This window comes from Anomalospiza imberbis, chromosome 18, assembly GCF_031753505.1.
Source record: "Anomalospiza imberbis isolate Cuckoo-Finch-1a 21T00152 chromosome 18, ASM3175350v1, whole genome shotgun sequence".
Lineage (NCBI taxonomy): Eukaryota > Metazoa > Chordata > Aves > Passeriformes > Viduidae > Anomalospiza > Anomalospiza imberbis.
This window is the reverse complement of record NC_089698.1, coordinates 10,424,883-10,445,078: the sequence shown is the minus strand read 5'-3', so window position 1 is coordinate 10,445,078 and position 20,196 is coordinate 10,424,883. Positions and strand designations below refer to the sequence as shown.

General features: G+C 42.8%; 1 protein-coding gene and 3 long non-coding RNA genes across 12 annotated transcripts in view; 2 read left to right on the top strand and 2 right to left on the bottom strand.

The window, feature by feature from the left end:
• BICDL1 (BICD family like cargo adaptor 1) overlaps positions 1-2,271 on the bottom strand; it is a 49,487-nt gene extending 47,216 nt beyond the window's left edge. The window contains exon 1 of one of the 3 annotated variants that reach the window (XR_011005043.1): positions 1,653-2,266. Coding sequence is in view for 2 of the 3 variants with exons in the window: in XM_068208923.1 (XP_068065024.1) it covers positions 1,653-2,255 (603 nt within the window). In the remaining variant the exon portion in view is untranslated. Of the gene's footprint in view, positions 1-1,652 lie in introns of all 3 variants that reach the window. The other 2 variants (XM_068208923.1, XM_068208922.1) reach the window with 2 other exon arrangements.
• Positions 2,272-2,313: 42 nt separating this feature from the next.
• On the top strand, positions 2,314-14,334 carry LOC137484817 (uncharacterized). The gene is made up of 3 exons (XR_011005044.1): positions 2,314-2,489; positions 11,192-11,335; positions 11,989-14,334. It is a non-coding gene; the product is annotated as an uncharacterized lncRNA (long non-coding RNA).
• Positions 6,155-20,164, bottom strand: LOC137484818 (uncharacterized). Of its 6 annotated transcripts, XR_011005047.1 has the most exons (5): positions 20,035-20,163; positions 18,523-18,669; positions 14,735-16,547; positions 10,458-10,601; positions 6,155-6,808 (listed from the first exon to the last, which is right to left on the bottom strand). It is a non-coding gene; the product is annotated as an uncharacterized lncRNA (long non-coding RNA). The 6 variants fall into 6 exon arrangements; XR_011005049.1 differs by lacking the exon at positions 10,458-10,601 and having other exon boundaries at positions 16,411-16,547; positions 20,035-20,149; XR_011005045.1 differs by lacking the exon at positions 6,155-6,808 and having other exon boundaries at positions 8,921-10,601; positions 20,035-20,162.
• On the top strand, positions 16,547-19,314 carry LOC137484820 (uncharacterized). 2 transcript variants are annotated; one of them, XR_011005054.1, is made up of 3 exons: positions 16,547-17,160; positions 17,795-18,012; positions 19,090-19,314. It is a non-coding gene; the product is annotated as an uncharacterized lncRNA (long non-coding RNA). The 2 variants fall into 2 exon arrangements; XR_011005053.1 differs by having other exon boundaries at positions 18,643-19,314.
• Positions 20,165-20,196: the final 32 nt, after the last annotated feature.

Below are 20,196 nucleotides of genomic sequence, written 5' to 3'. Positions count from 1 at the left end.
AAATTTGATTTTTTGTGTGAAGCAGCACTGGGTTAAATTTGCCAAACCCAGTGGAAAAAAAAAAAAAGGACCCTTAAGTAGATAACACTAACTCCTCTCAAATGGGTAGCCTGGAAATAGCAATCTGTTATTCCACTGGGAAGTCAGGGTGATAGTAATGGGATGAAAACATGTGAAGAGTCAGTTGTGTTTACAATCTCTTCATTTACCTTCCGAATGGGCCTGTGAGAGCAGAGGTAAACATTTGTGGGATGTTATTTAAACTACTATAAAGTCGTAGTTTCTCCCTTCTCCTTTTCACCTCTACATTTTGCAAGCAGTGAGTGGTATTTGAGGCTCCTGAACTCCCTAAGAGGCAGCTTGTTGGGTACCTAAACTTGTGCATTTTTCCTTTAACCGTAGGACAGGTTCTACTCCAACTCCTCAGGAAAACCATGTCAGCACAACACCACATACGTCTGTTCTTGCTTAAAGATCAACCTGGAAACATTCACTCTGGCAAATTTTATTACTCTGGGAAATTTTCATCTGATAAAGAGAGACACTAAGCAACAATTTGAGCAAATTTCACCTTCACTATTTTCTATTAAAATAGCAAAAGCAGAGAGATTCCCCTGCAAAAGGGAAGAGATCAGCTGGGGTAAATGACAAGCTTAATAAGAGAGAGGAATTTTTGTCAGGAGAACAAAGGGCATACAGTAATTTCACAAATCCTTTTGAACTTGACAAATGTTAAGTCTGTGAGGAAGGAATACAGGAATATGCAGGACTGTGCAGAAAGGACTGGTCTAGGGCTGTGACTTGAAATGTGAATGTTAATCCAGCACTGTTCAAACTCTCTCCAGAAAGGTGAGAGAGGTTTTCCTCAGCCTTCTAAGCAGTATTACTTATTGGAAGAAATACAATTTCAAGAGTACCTATGAGGAAGAGTGAATAATAGTGGTTCTCTCACAATTGTGCAAAAGAGTTGTTCCAAAAAAAAAAAAAGCTGCCTGCACAAGTATTTTTCTTTGTAATAGCTCTATTTTAGCATTAAAAATCAATAAATAGCTGAATCCCAGAGTTCTTGGCAAACAGCTCTCTCCAGATACCTGTAGGCATTTTTCAGACCAAGAGGCTAACAGCGATGTATCGTTAGGGCTTATCTCCTGCCATGCCTAAAGCCTTAGCTGCAACAGCTTAAGCATAAGGGTCACATATGCTCTGTAGCTCAGTACCTGCTGTGTAAATTTAACTTCTGAGGTATTTCTGTGACGAGATGAGCCGCGCACATCTCTCCCAGGTGCTCCCGGGGCAGAAGAGCCCCCGAGGAGCCTCCGGAGCGCGGTGCTGCAGCCCGGCCCCGGCCCCACACGCCGGCTCTCGGCCGGGGGAAGCGGGGGAGAACGGCAGCTTCGCCTCCCCCAGGCCTCGCAGGCATTGCTCAGACCCTTTCTTCCCCGTCACGGCCACAGCGAGTCCCGTGGGCTGCTCGGCAGGGCCCGCGCCCGCCGCCCGCCGGGGAAGGGGCCGCGTTGCGCGGGGAGAACCCGCGGGCCGGGGCCGGGGCCGGGGCCGGGGCCGGGGCCGGGGCCGGGGCCGGGGCCGGGGCCGGGGCCGGGGCCGGGGCCGGGGCCGGGGCCGGGGCCGGGCGGAGCGCGGCGGGGCCTCACCTCCAGCTTGTCGGTGAGCTCCTTGTGCATCCTCTCGTACTGCCGGCTCATGTCCTGGTTGCGCTCCAGCAGCGCCTTGCCCAGCCGCGCCGCCAGCACCAGGTCCTTCTCCTTCTGCCGGATCAGCGAGAGCAGCTCGGGGTCGCGGGCGGCGGCGGCGGGCGGCGGCTCCGGCGGCTCCCCGGCGGCGGCCAGCAGCGCCAGCTCCTCCTCCAGGGCCAGCTCCAGGGCGGCGGCCCCGGGCGGCTCCATGCCGCCGGCGCTGTCCGCCTCCGCCGGTGCTGACCCGGCGGCGGGCAGGCGCAGGCACGGCGCCGACATGGCCCTGCGCGCCGCCGCCGCTCCGCTGCGCCCCCCGCGCCCGGCCCGCGGCTGCGGCGGCTGGGCGGGGAGCGCCGCCGCCCCCGGCCCCCGCCCCCCGGCGCCGGGCCCCGGCAGCGCATCGCCGCCGCCACGGCCGCCGCCACTGCCGCCGGCGCGGCCGCCGCCACCGGCACCGGGCCCGGGTAGCGCGGGGGAAACCGGGTCCTGCTGGCCCCGGCTGCCGCGGGCAGGTCTCTCCCCTTCTGCCGCAGGCCCAGGCCAAAAATCCCCCCAAAACATCGGGGAAGTCCAAGGAGGGAACTTGGCAGCCCCGGGGGGCACAGCGCGTTCTCCTCTCTCGCCTCCCGCTGCCCCCGAGCTCTAGCGGGGCTCTTTCTGTAGCCAGAGCAGCTCTCGGGATCTTTGTGCTCAGTAGTTCACCCCGGAGAGCTGACTACAGCTTCCAACAGCCACCGGGGCTAGCTTTCAATTTCAGATTGTTTGGCATGTTCTCGGGTAACATTTGTCCTAAAGGTACCCTCAGTGTACGTTGGGAGTTGTAGTCAGTTCAGCTCCCAGTAGTATTCCCTCTATTAGGGGCAGGACTGGTTGGGGTTTCAGTTTTGATTTTGTTAATTTTTTTATCTCCTTAGATCCCCGTACAGGAGGGAGGCTGAGGCAGAATACAGCAGCATAAACCTGTATATTGTCACATTTGCTAAGACCCCATTTCCTCAATTTCTGATTATACTCTAATTTTAAGCAAGGCTTTAATAGTGATGGCACAAAAACATTTTAAAGGGAACTTGTGATTTTGATTCCAAGATTCTGCAGACAAGAAATATGAGTTTTACAGCTTTTTTTCTTTGTAGGCTGCTTTCTTGGGGCTTGCTTTCCTGTCCTTCACTTAGACCATGTTCATCTGTATGCAACAGACCCAACACATCACTCCAAGGATGTTTTTGGCTGGGACAGTTGGTGACTGATGCAGTTTTCAAGAAGGGCTGGCTCCTGCCTGGCGTCAGACTCAGGGCCCCGGAGAGCTGCTGATTATTCGTAACAGTTAGAACATGAATTGTGGGAATGCAAACTTCCCTCTGGCCATCTGCCACTGGGACTTGGCCTTTTGTGGGGATACACCCCAACAGCCCAGCTTGGGGGACCTGTTGAATCTTGGCCTTTTTCTTGGCAGCATCAGTTAACAGCAGTGCTGCTTTTTGTAATGTGAGCACCTACTCTCCAAGGACTGGGCAGACTGGTGCATCGTGCTGCCAGCACCTGTCCCACCACAGTAACTGTTGGCCCTTATGACCATTATTTACTTTTCGCTGGTGACCCAGAGGTGACACCTCCTTTATCTCACAGCAATTCCCCCAGGCACTGACTTTTCCAGTCCTTTTGTCCTTGCAGTTCCACAGAGCCTTACATTGCTGGAAAGAGGGATTGACCATAAGAAGAGATGGTTTGGACAATATTGGCCCTTTTAAAAGAACCCCTGTCCCAAGAGGACCTGTGATTGCACAGATTTTATCATTGCTATTTAAACACAGGAGGGCGTTTAATATTTAAACTGATTGTGAGCACCTTCTGCTGGAAGTGCCTACTACAGCAGACCAAGCCTCCCGGTGTTATTAATGAAATCCATTGTGGCTTTAATTTTCATCTCTAATGCTTCCTTCAATGTATAAAACAAAAAGAGATTATACTGAGATGGTTTTAATCTCCCAAACAAAGCCTGAAACAAACCCCATTGCTGCATCTGTTAGGATAGGGATGAAGAAAAGCTATTGCTTGGATGGAGAGGGAAAAGCACATATAAATCAGTGAAATGTATTGTAAATATGCCACCATCTTAGTCAGGCATCTATACAAGCTTAATGTTCTTTTGGGGACTATTGACTGCAAAACATAACTGTGTTATCTGGAGTAACCCTGGATTAAAGCTTTGTTTATGGCACAACATATTGACTTCCACTTAAAAAAAAAATTAAAATCCATTGTCCTGTGAATTTAATTATTGGTTTGGCTTTTTAGAAATATGGTATGTTACTGCTTCTAAAACTCCTTTGTATGCTACTTTATTAGTATTTTATTTTGTATGTGTCACCCCAATCAAATACCTATGAAAAACTGTTAAGAATATAACAATGCATTTTCTTTACAAAGAAATGGTGGCATTATCTATTAGGATCCTAAAATGTATTTCAGCTGAGAGCTGGGACAGTTGCTGCTTATAAGTGGACACCCAACTACCATTTCTGTTCTTCCTACTCTACTTCATCCTGGTTATTTGGAGAGCCTCAACCTGGAAAATAGAAGAATCATTTATTGGAAACAAGTCAAACATGAGGCTGTTTTGTTTTAATTGCACTGCTGAAGGCTGATGTGAGACTTCACTCCTCAGGTACTGCAATAGTGAGTGGTTCTTGTGGAGATTTAGATCAGGCATTTCAAGAGCTGATGCTCTTGCAGCACAGAAGGTTCCTGTGTGTACAGAACTAACGATCTTTTAGCCTGGAAATCACTCCAGGGATGGTCTTTTCTGAAAATGCAAAAAGGCCAGGCTGACCCAAGCACACAGAGAACCAAGAGCAAGTGACTGATGCCAGTGATGTCATCACAGAGCACAGAAATATCACCTTGCCCAGGACACACTGCCTTTGTGAGATTAGCAAACAAGGGTAAAAGTAAAGCATAGGTGTAAGAGAGTGGTGTAAGAGTCTTTGTAAGAGGGTCAATCATTCTTTCCTTCCTCAGATCAAAATCTTGCAGGTCTGTATAAACTAGAAAGCAAAGGTTCTTTTCTTATGGGGCAAACGGATGGCACTGATCTTGCATCTAAGTAATTTTTTTTTCCTTCTTGCTTTTCCCTATTGCACAAGTACTGAATCCAGTAAATAAGCCATTGGGGAGCATTGGAGAACTTGATTCAAGGAGCCATCCAGGGCAACCTGCCAGTGCAAATTCCCTCTGCTAAACAGGTTCCTAAAAGAGCGAGATACTGAAACAGGCAATCCAGCTTAAGCTGTGGATACAGCAGTGGGTATTGTCCTTCCCAGAGGGTCAAGGGGAGGTGAACTCTAAGCTGTGCAGGCTCTTCAAGTCCAGTGTCAAGTATATTGTTAAATCTGATGCTTTGAAATCTGTATTCTGCCTTGCAGGGATTTCACTGGTTGGTCTCTTCACAAAGGAAGTCTAGCAGAGGGTCTGGACCTTTGGTGGTTACATCAACAAATGCTGGAGCATGTAGGACTGTATGACTTGAGCAGGACAAAGCATTTTTCACACATCAGAAAAGCTGCAAATCCAATAAATGTCCAAGTCTTTCAATCAATATCTTCACCTCAGCTGTGAGGGCAGCACTCAGATAACAGGCACTGCAAGGGATCATCCTTTTTTGTTAAGAGTAAGGGGAGAAAAAGATGTGTTGTGGGAAAGCCACAGCCAGACCTGTAAAAGTAGGTTATTGTCCTGTGCTTTTAAAGCCGACTGTGGTGAGAAAGGAATTCCCATCAACATCCTTAATCTTCCTGCCAGTGGGCTGACAGACTTCAGGGGAGGCAGCACAAGCGATCAGGTTTCTTTTGCCATTCTCTCTCTCTCTCTCTCTCACTCCCTGCCCCACTCCCTCCTTTCTGAATGATTAATTGCTTCATTCTTCTCTCTGTTTTCCTGCACTTTATTTCTGACAAATATCTTACTTTTTTTGGTTGTTTGTGTACCTCTGTGCCGGTGTTACAGCCACAGCCTCCTCTGCTGCAAGAGGTGCAGGCAGTCTCAGAGAGTTTGGAGTTACCCTAATGAATAATTAAAGGACATATGTGTCTTGCTTGCAAAAGAGGCCAGAACTGCAAAGCGAGAGATAAGACTCATGTGTGACCTTTCTTTCTCTTTGCTTCTGTAATGTCCAAAGCTATGCAGTATGTGTGTGCCCAGCTTTTCCCTGATGCTGAGTAGAGGAAATACAGGATGGGAAGGTGTATTTGCAGAGCTTGGTAAGGGTGAAAAAACCAGAGATTTATTGTTAAGCAGAAGAGAAAGAAAGCTGTTATGAGTGTTAGCCAAGCAAGATATAGTAAAATAAAAGACCATCCTGATTTTTCTCAAGGCTCAATATCTCCACAGAGTTTCTGGCAAGTTTGTTTTTTCCCAGGGTTATCAATATCACAGAAACACAGGGTTATTAATATCACAGAACAGAAAGACCACTCATCCACCATGGTGACTCATGGCATTGAAGTCAGGGGAAACATCCCTTGACTGCTAAGGGGATAAAGCATGGATCACTCAGGAGTGCCCAAGGACAGAGCCAACACCATGCTGTGCTCACCCTGCATGTGTGTAAGGAACAAGGGGTGCAAAGGGAAAAGAATAGGGGAACAGTTTGGCTTGTAATGTGGCACATAGGAGTTAGAGATGTAACTATTTTGTACTATAGGTGTTAGTCTCTGTGAATTGTGACATTTGGAAGCATTCTGTAACAGTCTCTCCAAAACAAAGCTGACAGTGCTGGGAACAAGAACTACTCTGAACCCGGAGGAGTTGCATGGCCAGTATTTCAGGCCAGCTTGATCTGTTTGGAGTACCACACCAACCATTTGACTTTGGTTCATGCCTGGCCCTGATCTGACACACATGCTGCCTTGCACCTGAGGCTCCTTCTTGGCTTACCATAGTCCAGGGAGACGCTGGACACAGGGTCCAAGCTGGATCCTTCTTAGTGGGATGATCTTCCAACACTTATGCCAAGAAGGCTCCCATCCTCACACACCCTTGTGCCAGCTGCTGGGATTGAAGTGTGCCTTCAGCAGCATGTGACAGACTGCTGCAGCTCCTCAGAGCTGCTGGAGAAGCTGCAGAGAAACAGAAAATGTCTCATGAGCACAACAGGGTGCAGAGCAGAGCTGGGCAAGGGACGCACAGGGTGGCATTGAACACTCATGTGAGAGATGTTGGGTCTGAGTGCTCCCACACAAACCCAGCTGTGGAATGGCTTCTTCTGCAAGCCCACAGGAGGAGTAAAGATGTAATGGTTCCATGGGGACATGTACATCTGCATCTAGACTGGTGCTGTGGTTTTTTAATGAACTAGGTGTTTTCAGCAGTGGGTATGAGTTCTCCCTCTTGAATCTTACCACATAAGAATGTTTGCCAAGGCTTTTTGAAACAAACACTCTTATTAAGAATTAAAAAGTAGCTTGTGCCTTTGCCCATATTAAGGCACAAACTGAGAGAGCTGTTCTTGCTTGTACTTCTTTACAGCAAACCCTTAGGTCTTAAAATTACCTGACATGGTGTGGGCCATGGAGTTCTGCAACCATTAAGTGATTGGACATGACTTTGTGCTTTGTTGTAGGGAAAAATACTTGTTCACTATGATCTCGCTCTGCTTCTTAGGGATATGCTGTGATTTGTAATGGCTTGTTTTAGGAATGCTGGTCTTTGATCTGGCATTACTGGAATGTAATTGACCATGTTGACACAAAGCAATGGTGGGGTTTAATGCAGCCTCTTTCACTCACTGTTGTGGTCAATTATTTCATGATAATGGCAACTCTGACAGGTATTTTTGCTTCATTGAGCAATTATGTTGTTATGGAAACTGGTATTCTATAAATTATCCAAAGAGAGGCCTGATTCACTTTTTGGAAACCAGAAATTTTAAAGTAAAGAGTACAGGATAACAGGGTTTTTCATTAGCTGTATACTTATTTGTGTAAGTATTAATCCTTAGAGCTGTTAACTCCTTGGTGCAAATATCAGCATCTTTGTGTCCCTGCAGGATCTGCTCTGTTGCCACATCATTAGGAGCCAGACAATCCTGCCCAGGGGGAGGCATCCAGGGTATGCGCAGCACAGAAGCTTTCAGAGGAGCTTTTGCAGCACCCATTACCTATGAGAGTAATCCCCTTTCATGCTCTGAGCTGTTTCCTCAGCACTTTCCAAGAGCACGAACTACGATAAACATGTGGGTGGAAAACCGTTGAACAGAAGTAATTAAGTTGTTCCTGGTGAGCTAAAGCTCATTCTGCATGGATGAGGAACCCTGCATCAGCTCGAAGTAGTCAGTGCTATTCCCCAGCATCTTTCTCTTTCTTCACACTTTCAAACTGAGATTTCTTCTGGTTATTTTTAACAGTTGAGATACTAAAAAGAATATTGTCACCTTTTACATGTTCAGCTCACAGGACAGGGGGCACACTGTCTCCCTGGGCCCCAGGAGTGCTCTGCACTGTCAGGAGCAATAATACTTCTCTTAGCTCTGGAGGCACCTGGAAATCTGTCTTTGCTGTGTCAGCCTGGCCATGGGGAGACCTGCAAGTACTAGGGAACGAGTCTCCAGATGATAATATGTTTCCCTGAGTAGCGGGGTTTAATTTGGGAGGCAGTAATCAACCTTGCTATAAAAATAGCTAAGTCTTGATTTCCAGAAAAATGAAAATCCTGTGTTTTCTCATGCTAGTTGATGATTTCTAAATCCCCTTCAGTTTTGTCAACACCCTTCTGTTTCACAGAATGGCAAGTTGCCAGACTGGTGTATCATCTCCCTGGGGTCTGCAGCCCACATAGCAGGTATTCAAATTCAAAATAGCAGACTTTGTAAGAGTGCAGGACAGCTTCAGCTGGCAGAAAAAGATTTGGGTTTCTTACAAATGTGGTTACATATTGGTCTATGAGAACAATTCACAATGAAATGAAACTTGCTATGAGTGATTTCCATTTTAAGCTCATATTACGTATAGGAGTTTTCAAGGGAAAAAGAATTGCCGAATTACAGCTAAGACATACTGTCGAATTATGGGTATTGCTTTCTGCTGTTTAATTACCTGCAGACTGCACTATCCTGTTGGGAAGACAATGGCAGAAAAGTTTTCATCTGGCAAAAGTATTTCTGTAGGATTAGAAAGTAAATTATTTTCCATCACTTGTACTGCTCAGAAAACCAATGTATCTTTTTTGCCCCATTTGTGGACTTGAATCACAAACAAAAGCAGGATGTAGAAAGCTTCTTTATTTTCTTGTTTTACTGCAAACATAAGAACTCTGTACAGCACTGTGCAAAGATCCCTGGATGTGGCACATGGCATCTGCTTTTGGAGACGAAGCAAAACCAGACCTTTCCCAAAACTATACACCACCCTTCCCTGTACTGTCAGCTTTCCAAGGAGTTCAAAGCTCTTCACAGAAACCATAATGAGGCAACTCTTGGGGCGACACTGTCCTGTAATCCCTGTTCCCCTTTCACAGAGGGATGAGGAGAAGCCAAGGCAGTAACGTGCCAACAGTCCCCAAGGCCAAGGCATGCAAATCTCATGATCGAGTTGTGACCTACAGTCCTAACCCCTAGATCACAGTTTCTCTTCAAGAGCCAAGTCACAAAAGGAAAACAAAAAGTTCCTGTCAGTATCTCTTTGCAATAACTGCACTGCTTTGGTTTTTGAGTCGAGGATCAAGGAAGGAGCTACTTTAACACAGCTGAAGTCACACATAGATAACAGTGATGGTGTAAAACAGCTGAATAGAAGAAGAGCAAGAGAAAAGGTTGAAGCTCCAGAGGGCTTGAGATCAAAACATAAGGAACATGGAAAACATGAAAGAGATTGGTCTTAAATACTAGAAAGGACCAATGAAGAGAATGAATCCATATTACAGAAATTTTGCTGGTCTATTTTACAGTAATTTTTTTAGATTTTAAATTGTGAGATAAATTATTCTTGTAATTTAAAAAAATATTTCTTTATTCCTGCTGGGAGGACCTAGTTGACATCAATTGTAAATGTGTTAGGACAGAAAAATCAAAGTGTTTAACTGCTGCGAGGCACTCTCATAATATCATAATGCCTTTTGAAGCAGTAATTCAATGATTGATCAGAGGAGATCTAATTAACTGACTACATTACATGAAAAACAACAACCATGGCGAAAGCTGTGATACTCTGGGTATCACATTCATCAGAATCTTTGCTCTGCTGCATGGGTGTGGGTGTACTAAGGAAAAGCCAAACCTTCATTCAATGGATCACCTAAAAATAAACCTTAAGATTAAAAGTTTCCTTTCTCTTTCTATCCCACCTTTCCCATATTATTGCTTTGCATACTTCTAGACATTTTAGGAAGTGCATAGACCATATTTGTCACTAAAATATTCAGCATTAAGCTAACTGCTTAAATCTAATATTCACCCACACATTACCTATATGGGTGTGAAATTTAGATGTGAACATTACCTTAATAAAGTGCCTTCTATTCTTGTTTCCCATTTTTGCATTTTGCTGTACAGCATTCCATGCCTGCAGGGGCTGGGTGAGCTCAGTTGCATTGGGAATGACATTTATGAACATTTAGTGCAGCCTCAGTGTGAGTTCACAGCCAACTTCTCCCATGGGGTGTGAGAAGGCAGCCATGTGACAAAAAGGAGCCAGATACCCTTCACTGGGATCAATGAATATGCTGACATGCTGTTGTCAAAAGATATGAAGACTAGGTGCATATTTTTCTTACTCAATGGCCTTTCATCCTGCATGTAGAGACTGATAAAACTCCACAGCAATCCAGGCTCTGGGTTTGGCTGAATGCCCTTTGGTTTGTGATTCTCCTCTCTCTTGGAGATCCGGTCATTTTGTAAAGCTCCACACCTTTGCCTGCCTAGAGTGACATGAAATCAGCTTTGTTCAGCATGAAGGGAAAATTCATAAAAAAATCATATTTTGTACATTATTTCAGTGCTGTGGGTTAGCTTGCCACTTATTTAGATATCTGGTTTCTTTCAGCAACACTTTGATATTAAAAGTGTATCTTAGTTTAAATAAACATGTTTTTGCCTATTTTAGTCATCCTCTTTTAGGTCAGTCTCAGATGTAGCCTTATGTGAAGAATTTCATTTTTATTTTCCCTCACTGTTTTCATATAAAGCCATCATATAGACAGATGAGTTTTGCTTCCCCAAATTTACACTTTACATTAAGAAATTTCAGTGAAGGCCAAAAATGAAGGCAGTGACTACCTTCCAAACATTCCATTATTGAATATCCTTGCAGAAGAGTCTGTATGGCTACCCATTCCACAGTCTTCCTCATAATCCTTGCTACTCCCTGGGTCAGTTTTGTGCTATTCAGTATAAAATACACATTGTGTCAGTTTTACTCCAGTTATTTAGCTACAAAGAAGTAACCCATATACAACTGAAATATTTATAGGTTTGCCCTTCAAGTGTTTTTGTTTATTGAGTGTTTCAGAACTTACTCAGTGGGAAAAAGGAGATGCTTTCACATAACATGATATGTCTGCAGAGTTCAGGAAATATTGTCTCACTTTCTGAAGCACACCAACATCCCTGTCCAGTGCAGAAGCCTCCTGGGAACTTACTGTGGGCATGAAAGGTAAGAGCTTACTGTGATTTTTAGTGTGTCTGCACATGCGTCACCCTTGGTTGCTTCTCTTTCTCTCCTGATGACTTTTCAGCTCAATAAGGTGCAGCATAAATAACCTGCAGTGCTATAGCCACCAGAAATTGGAAAATCATTCAGCAGCACAGCCTAAGAGCCACCTCCAGCAAATGGGAGAAAGGCTTGTGGGTCAGGGAGGTGATTTATGGGAATCATCTCTCAACTGCTACAGAATTAGCACCTAGAGTTGGAAAAAGAATCTGGAATAAAGGAATCCACCTCTATGAAAAAGTGCCTCACTCTGCACTTCAAGTGTTTTGTTTTAAAAGCTGGAGTTGTATTTATAGAAATTAAAATAGAGTTCCCCTGTGCCAGCCTTTTGTATCTATTATTCTAACATGCTTGTATTTAATTTGTCTGGCTTTCTGCTACCATTAATTGTATCTATTAGTTGTTAGTCTGTTGAACCCTTCCTTTATCTCAGCTTTTGAAGAATAAGAGTAGTTTGAGTAGTTGGAGAATGTTGCCTAGGCCAGTGATTGTGTTTATAAAACAGAAACATTATGTTCCTCTTTATTTACAGTCATTGTAAATGGAAAATGCATCTATTGTTTGTGTTGCTCTGAAATTATGTATTGCTCCTTCAGACACCTGAGGACCCATTATCACCTCCTGAATTTTTGTGTTTGTCTGTGAGAGAAAATGCCCTTTATTGTCCTATCTCAGAAACACCATCTCATCAATTGGGAACCAATTTAGAATTCTTTTAATTCAGCAGATCATTAGAATATATATGACACTTCCAGGGAAAATTAAACCATGTGGAAGCAATAAAAGACTGGCAGTTATGTCTGATCAACAGTAATACTCCAGCATCTTGGTAGGAAATAATGTATTTTAATTCAGAGGCCTATCAACATTTAACAAAGCTGAATTTTGTATTTTTAGCCCATTAAAAAATACCAGTATTTAGAAATTGGTTTTGTATTGTTTTGTGTGCATTTTGTTGTTGTTGTTTTGTGGGTTTTGTATGTTTTGGTTTGTATATTTTTTTTTTTTTTGTGGGGATTAAGGGGAAAGGGTGAAAAGACAGACAGCTGCAAGGACTTGCAGCACATTCCAATTCTTTATTGTGTTTGACCTGATTTAACAAGCTTCCTCTGTTGAAATATCATCATCTATGTCGGGAATTATGTCAGGAAGCACAATATGTGCAGTGTGGGTGAGTGAGCTTGCAGAAACTGTCAATGAAGATCAATTATAGGAATTTTTGAATTACACATTAGATAAGAAGCAGATGACTTCTTTTCCCTTGCAACTGCGCTGTTAACTATTTTTGTCTAAATTAAAATACTGCCGTAGAGGCAGTGAAAATCTGTCACTGAACGTCACAAGCTGCCCAGGCTTATTGATCATTTTCTTCTTTACGACTGAGGTCCTGCAGAGCCGTGGTTTTGGCACAGAGCTCTGTGCAGATGAAGCCAGAGAGCAGCAATCCACTAACAACCTAGGATGTATATGCAGCTTGGGCAGAAATGGCCCTTTACAAATGACTTGGTAGGCATGAAAAGAAGAATGCTATTTAGGAGTTGCCATTTTCTGATGTGTAGGTACTGCTGAATGATGCAGTGGAGGCTGTGTGTCCTCTCACACCACAGCTGGGCAGGCAATGACAGGGGGAGGCAGCCTTGTTCCTTCACCTTCATTGTTTACAAATAACTTGGATCAGCCTGTTCATTGGATATTTCTGAATGTGGAATAGCATTTTTTGCCCCAAGAGGCTACATATAAGGGGGGAAGACTTTTGCAGACTCTACAAAGCTGTTGAACATCACTGCCAGCATTTCCTGGATGTGCCTCTGGCTCAGTTTGGAGCTGAATTCCAGAAAACAAGTAGGATTTAAAGAACCCTTTTCAAGAGAGAAGTAGCAGTTCTTATTCACAGGAGCTAGATGATACATCATCCTTTGAGGCTGGGATACTGAAAGGCATCAGAATGAAAGCCAGGGGAACATAGAGAGGAAAGAGGTGCAATAAACTATGCAGCCTGTGTGCAAATCTCGTTTATTCCAGCATCTTGTATTCTAAATAATCTTTATTTTGTAGTTTCTGTTAATGGAAGAAAGGTTGATGCAGAACGCAGACTCCTCCACTGATTTAAATGCTGTCTTCTTGAGGATTTTAAGTGGCAGCTGGTTGTTAACAAATAACAATTACTTAAAAGAGATTTTCAAAATTCATTTATTTATTATAGTTATTGTTGTTTTTTTGTCATTTTGAGGTTGACTATTAGACTTTTTTTGATAGCTCTTTGATATGAACAGCTGACTACTTTCTTCTTCATGCTTAAAAGCTTTAAGATGTGGGGTGTGCCAAGTCTGCGCCTTCCCCTCATTTCCAAGGCACTAATTGCCATTAATTGTTTTCATCCACTGGCACAACTCATTAATGCTGCATCTGATCCATTTCAAATTGCAGAGAAGCAATGCACAAGATCCATTGCTCTCAGGAAAAATGAGCTAAGTGGTGAGAGGAATAGAAAGAAGAAAATATTCTACCTTAGTACTTTGGTAATTAATTCAATTATAGAGGAATTTGAAATAGTAGCATAAACCCCCCTTTCATTAAAAAGTTATTTTCAAAACAAAAGTTGACCTGCAGTACTTTAAAAACACAGGAGAAAAAAGAAGTAGCCTAAAGCCATTTTTTATTCGGGAAATGTTTATTCCACAGAAACTCTTTCACATGGAGCTTCCATTCCTCTTTCAAGATTTGCATATTTGTATCCAGCCTTTGGCTAAAAATGGGAAAATGCAATTCCTTGGCAGACCATGAGCATTGCACCATTGCAACAACTTCCCACCTTCCTTTTTTTTTTTTTTTTTTAGGAAGAATATACTGGGTTTGGAGCCTTTTCTTTCCGGGTAGTAAAGGAAATTTAAAAGTGTGAGAAAACAATGTGAGCCAGGCCAATCACCATGAGAAATGGTGAAGAGCACTCCAAAATAAGCAATTTCACCATGCAGTGTCCTCCAAAGCAGCCAGAAATTGTCATTCACTTCCTTTATGAACCTTAAATTACTTCACTGTTTGTCAGTGTTATTTCTTAATCACGTATTCATCACAATTCTTAACATGGAAAAGCTGTTTAAAAATGAGAATCCCACAACAGTCACTGTAAAATTAATCTCCTGTCCTCCAAGCAAACATTATAGAACTAATTCTAGAAGGATTAAATAAAGTAACATGTAGGCTGTCATTGCCGAGCTCTTCGGGACAGGAATGAACACACCCACTCAGAGCAAGAACATCTAAAATCCATAAGGTACCAAAATCGTGATTCCAGATTAAAAAATAGGCAAGCAATCAAATCTATATTTCTTTTAGTCTCACCTGGAAGAGTCCTTTGACCTTAAAACCGTCGTTGCCTCATCTTTTATTTATACTCTGCACAAAGTGCTACTGTTGTTCTTTTTTGCCCTAGTCACACTGCCCACCATGCTATAGGGCTGCAGAGCACAGATTATTGGTTACTGGAATTTTTTGGAATAAATTTTCAAAGGAAAAAGACAGAGTTTATTTCAAGTTCAATTACACAAAGAATCTAAGTCTACCTCTGTATCTTAAATCATCAGAGTCTAAAGACTGAGTTTGTTTTCTTTTAAAAACTGGCATAATTTTAACAGACATATTTCGTTTAATCTATTTTCATACTTAATTTTGATCCTTCAGTCTGATGGGATTTGTTTTTTTAACAAAATACCTGGGCACTGATGCCCAATCCCACAATCAAGCAAATTATTGCTGTAGTTGAGGAAGGGATGTCTTTTCTGTGGATTTCTTGATTTAAGGCAAAGAAAAGAGTCCTGCTGTGAACATCTAGAATTCATTCACCCTAGGACCAACATATAATTAAATTTTAATAATAAGTTTTAGTTGTGCTCTCAAAAGAATTCTGTCTCTTCACCATAAAGGTATTGCTGTTATTTTTTTCTTTTGGAATCTAAGTAAAATATAACTGGATATGGCCATTTTTACATGATTATTCTACCTAAATTCCAAAGTAATTGAGAGTTATGTTAGATGCAGTTGCCATCTGATAAGCAGCACCTGTCCTGTTCTAGGTTTTATCTTGTAAACCAGAGCTGCCTTCCCTTCCCTATCAATGCAAACATGCAAGTGGTTCTTTAGGACATTTAAAACAAAACATTTTTTTATAATGGCTCAGATACTTTATCAGTTTTGCTTTAATTAAGCTCTTGTCACCTATTGCTGTGCAACATGTAATTCCCATTAAGTCATGACAAATGTAGTTTTTAGCAGCTCCAGGAGATGTTAATGTGAAAACATCAGTATTCATGTCTCTTGACAGATCGTGAGGTTTAATAAATTGCTTTCTATAAAATATTTTTTGTGGAAGCAGGGGTGTTCCTCTGATAGCACAAAGGAAGCCTGAAGCTGAGATATATAAAATATAATTTGCTTTTCACTGCATCTACAAGTTAATAATTTATCTTTCTGGAAAGTAATGAGGGATTTATTTTAGGCTAAATAAAAAAAATGTAGAAGACAATTAGGATTAAAAAAGCACTTCACTTTCATGAGGTTTAATGCTCAGTTTGCACAGAAAGAAAGATTCTTAGTGACCCAATTCTGTTACTATTTCATTTTGGTCACACCAGAAATTTATCATGATTATGTTTTGGCTTACAGGGAAATTCAACATATGGCTGTGTGTTAGGAGAGTGTGGTCACAACTGTGGAATGAGGAACCCTCAGAACTGGGATTTGGTCTGAAGAGCATCATCACATATGTGTGTTTGCATTTTTATGAATAAATCAAAAGAGAGATGACAGCTATGTGTCTAATGGGAAGGCCCTGTGTTTTAAAAACTGTTTTAATGGATTTTACTCCTGTAAATATAAAGAAAATAGAAGCAATACATAAACAACCCCAGTGAACATTAGCACTTGTATAATACAATTATTAGCATATTACTAATACAAACAAAAAAGGCCTTTAATATTTTAGTCAAAATAACCTTGAAGGATATTATCTCTGTGCCTACCTTCTAGTGAAAGTCTATGGAAGAAACACCAAACAGCCTTTCAGGTCTTTTGAAGTTTCATTTCCTTTTTGCTTATCCCAGGAGGATGACAGCAGGGCGGTCTTTTTCCAAAAATTCTCAGGAGGAAATTAAAAATACTGCAGAAGGAAAGACAAAGTAATTGTTTTCCTGGTGATTATTTCTCCTTGCCTTCATATCTTTGATAAGGAATTTACTTCCCGCTTCCATAACTCTTCTTCCCAAATCTGTGTTTTGCAAATATCCCTATCCCTTGTAGTATACATGACTTTTATGACAGGTTAGATACTTTGTGATAGTTTGGGAAAAGAAAGTGGAACAAAATGTGTCAGGAATCTAAGAATTGTTTAGGTCCCATTAAGCAGTGGGGAGAGCTACACTTAGCAAGGGTTTATGACAGTATTGGAGTCAGCCAAGTTAAACTCTTTATTTTGAAATAGGAAGTGGTAACCCAGGTGTGATCAGGGTTAGGGCTGAAGAAAGATCTTGGTTTATTACAAGCTCTTTTAAATATTGGTGAGTTAGAGGAAGAGATAGAGCTGATAAAGACAAATTCATTTTTATGTTGTCATACAGAATTATAGATTGACATATAGATTAGCTATGGCAAAGGCCTTGCTGAAGAGCATGATTTATTTCTGGCATCCACATCCCCTGGAAGCCTTTGCTGCAAACCCATCTGCATGAGCAGCATCACAATTTGGAAAGAACAGAGCTGGAAAGATTTGCAAGGTAGGACAAAACCCCAGGCTTTTGGTCATACTTAGCTCTTAGCATTGTGATAGCACAAGCCCTGTTTACTGCTTTCTAAGCATATATAAATTCATTAGCACCTTGGGCACAGCCATGAATGTCTCAGTGCCTCACAGATGAAGAGATTTCTGAGTAATGCTGCTGTAAATACAGAAGTTAACAGCCAGATGGTGTTGGGGGGAACTTGGCAGCTCTCTGCCCATTAAAATATGGTGAGGTTAGTTAGGATGAGGATCTGAGCACCAGGCTCTTGGCAAAAAGCTGGTGTACCTGCCTGCCTGGTCGTTTACTTCTACATGAACAGGGTATCTTGGACCTCAGGCAAGCCTGAAGGGTGTTACTGTGACAAGCAATCCTGGGAACAGTCACCTTGGAGCACAATGCAACAGCATGAGGGAGGAGAATTTGGGCCAAGGAAACAAAGGGAAACCCCTACTCTTATAATAAAATAATGTCAAACAGATGGTAACCAAATCAATGCATGGTGAGATGTCAAAACATGTTGAGCACCATATTGGGACCTGCTTGGGGAAAAGCACAGTGCTATTTATTCTGTTACACTTTTGAACAACCTATTAATTTAATAGTAGGAATAAGCCCTTGCTTTGTACAGTTGCAAGTCTGCTGCTGCTCCTTCCAGTTAAGTGAGGTTGTACCCAGGAGCAGCTGTCAAGTTCAAGGAGTGATACATAATTTGGCTGTTACAAAGGACTGGTGCACTATGATTCCTCTTAATAAAAATATCAAAGGTAGGAAGGAATCATCACTTTCAGTCTGAAGACTTCAGATCACCAATCTAAAGAAAAAGAAAATATGTGTTCTTCTGAACAGGTATGTATTTCTTTTTTTACCTGAGACATCAGAAATGGGTACTGAGGTGTTAGCACTGAAAGTGCACAATTTTTCTCTCTCTCCTCTCCTCCCCTCATCTGCCACTTCAGTTGTTTTCTTACCATTTGATAACAGTTCTAGTGCAAGTGCATTTTTATGCTACTATTTCATTTTGCTGCTAGACATTCCTGTTTACCTAAGTCTGTTACAGAGCAACAAAGAAAGAAAAACCAGTATGTGATCTTGTATCACATGGCTGCTTCTAGCAAAATATGCATTTAAAGGCCTTCTTAAAGGGAACTAATCTAACTTGAGTCTTCACTTAAATGATGAGAAAAACTGTATCTGTCCCACAGGCTTTTAAGAGCCAGCTTCTTTGCTTGCAAACACTCAAAAAATTTATTTGGAAAAATTAATTATAAATGAATTTACTGTAAATCAGTAAACTGATGGTATTGCTGAACCTGTTGGGCAGCTGAGAGAGGCCCGTGGTCCAGCCAAGCAGCTCACCTGACTGGTTAAATATGGGATATTGTGTGGGACACCAGAGCCAGTGTTCGTGTTCTGAAGGGAAAGGGGAGGATTAATGTACATGAGATGAGACCCTTAATGAGCCGTCTCCTCTCCCAGGGTGTGAATCAGCTGTTCCACAGCACCCTGCAGAGAAGAGGGAAGGAGAATCAGCCATACCTGTGATTTGAACACAATACAGAACTGAGCTGTTCAGAAGGAGAACACAGGTCTTCTGCTGCCCCCATTTTCTAAATCCAAACTGATGTGCACATATGGTGATATCCCCAGTGGAATTAGAAACAGTGTGGCTATTGAACAGTAATTCTGGCAGTTAAAACAGAGGGGGGTTAATGATATTTGCTGAGGAGACAGGCTGGAGAAAGGGAAAGACAGAGGAGCCTGAAGTTCTCTTAGTTTGGATGGCAGACTTGTTTAAAATCTAGGGTAGAGCACCTTTAGACATGGTAGGGCTCCAATATCAGGGCAGGATGTGGCATTTGACTAAAATGCATGGCAATTGCCCAGTTCATGCACAGGAAGCTCTTTATTGCATTTCTGTTTAAGAGCTGATCTCTCTGAGAAATGCGGATGTGGATGAGACAGAGCCAGTGACAGTGTCCTGAGTGGAGTCCAAAACCAAATTGGCAGTGCAGGTAGTGGACAATAAATTAGATTTTAAAAACTCTTTCAGGCTTTGCAACTTGAGATGAACCCAGCTATATAAGTTTCAGATGAGAAATACACCACAAATATGTCAGTGTTCCAGGGGTGGGCTGGGGGAGGTGAAAGGAAGCACAAATCTGTAAAATGATTTGTATAAAGTCAAATGTAATAAACCCATCAGTGCATTACTTGATCAGCAAGATGCCAAACCACTATTAGCATCATTAAAATGAATGTCAAAGAGCAAACTATCTTATTTTATATCACTCGCAGCAACATGATTATTTTTAAGGGCCACGCCACTGGGATTTTTGTTACTAGATGAAATCTTGCCCAGACACTGTCTAACAAGGGGATGTGTTTTGCACGCCTGTGATGTCTGCAGGTCACAGCAGTGCTCCCTGCCGATGTCCTCCACGGACATCTCCACACGGACCCATCGGATCCCTCCTCACACGAGGTCATCCTGCACCCCACTGAACGTTCTGATGATGCGCCACTGACACAGGGGTGCCGAGCTGGAAGCCTTTCACCAGCGCTTCACTTGAAAGTTGATTACCCTGCATCTGAATAAAAGGGCCGTACAGAAAGGGTCATAAAGGTCACGCAAGCATTTTACAGAAGGAAATTTAAAGCTTCTGAAAACCTTTCCATTTCCCCTCTGGCTGCCCTACCTGGCAGCAGCTGTTGCCAACTGTGACGTCTAGCGTAGGGTTAAGCCAGCTCCACTCAGAACTACTGGGAATGAGTCATTTTTCCCTTTTAAGATTTGGCACAGGAAAATAAACAAACAAACAAACAAACAAAAAAAAATAGGCGTGAAATACACGACAAGCGCGAGCAAACCCGTGAGGGCAGAGCAGCAACGGCAGTGTCCAAAGGCCCTCCTGTGCTCCCTCCGGAGCTGGGGAAGCCCCGCGGCACCGGGATCCCCTCGGGGTCCCCTCGGGGTCCCCTCAGAGCCCGCAGCCGCTCCCTCCCTCACGGAGCCACCGCCACACCCGGGCA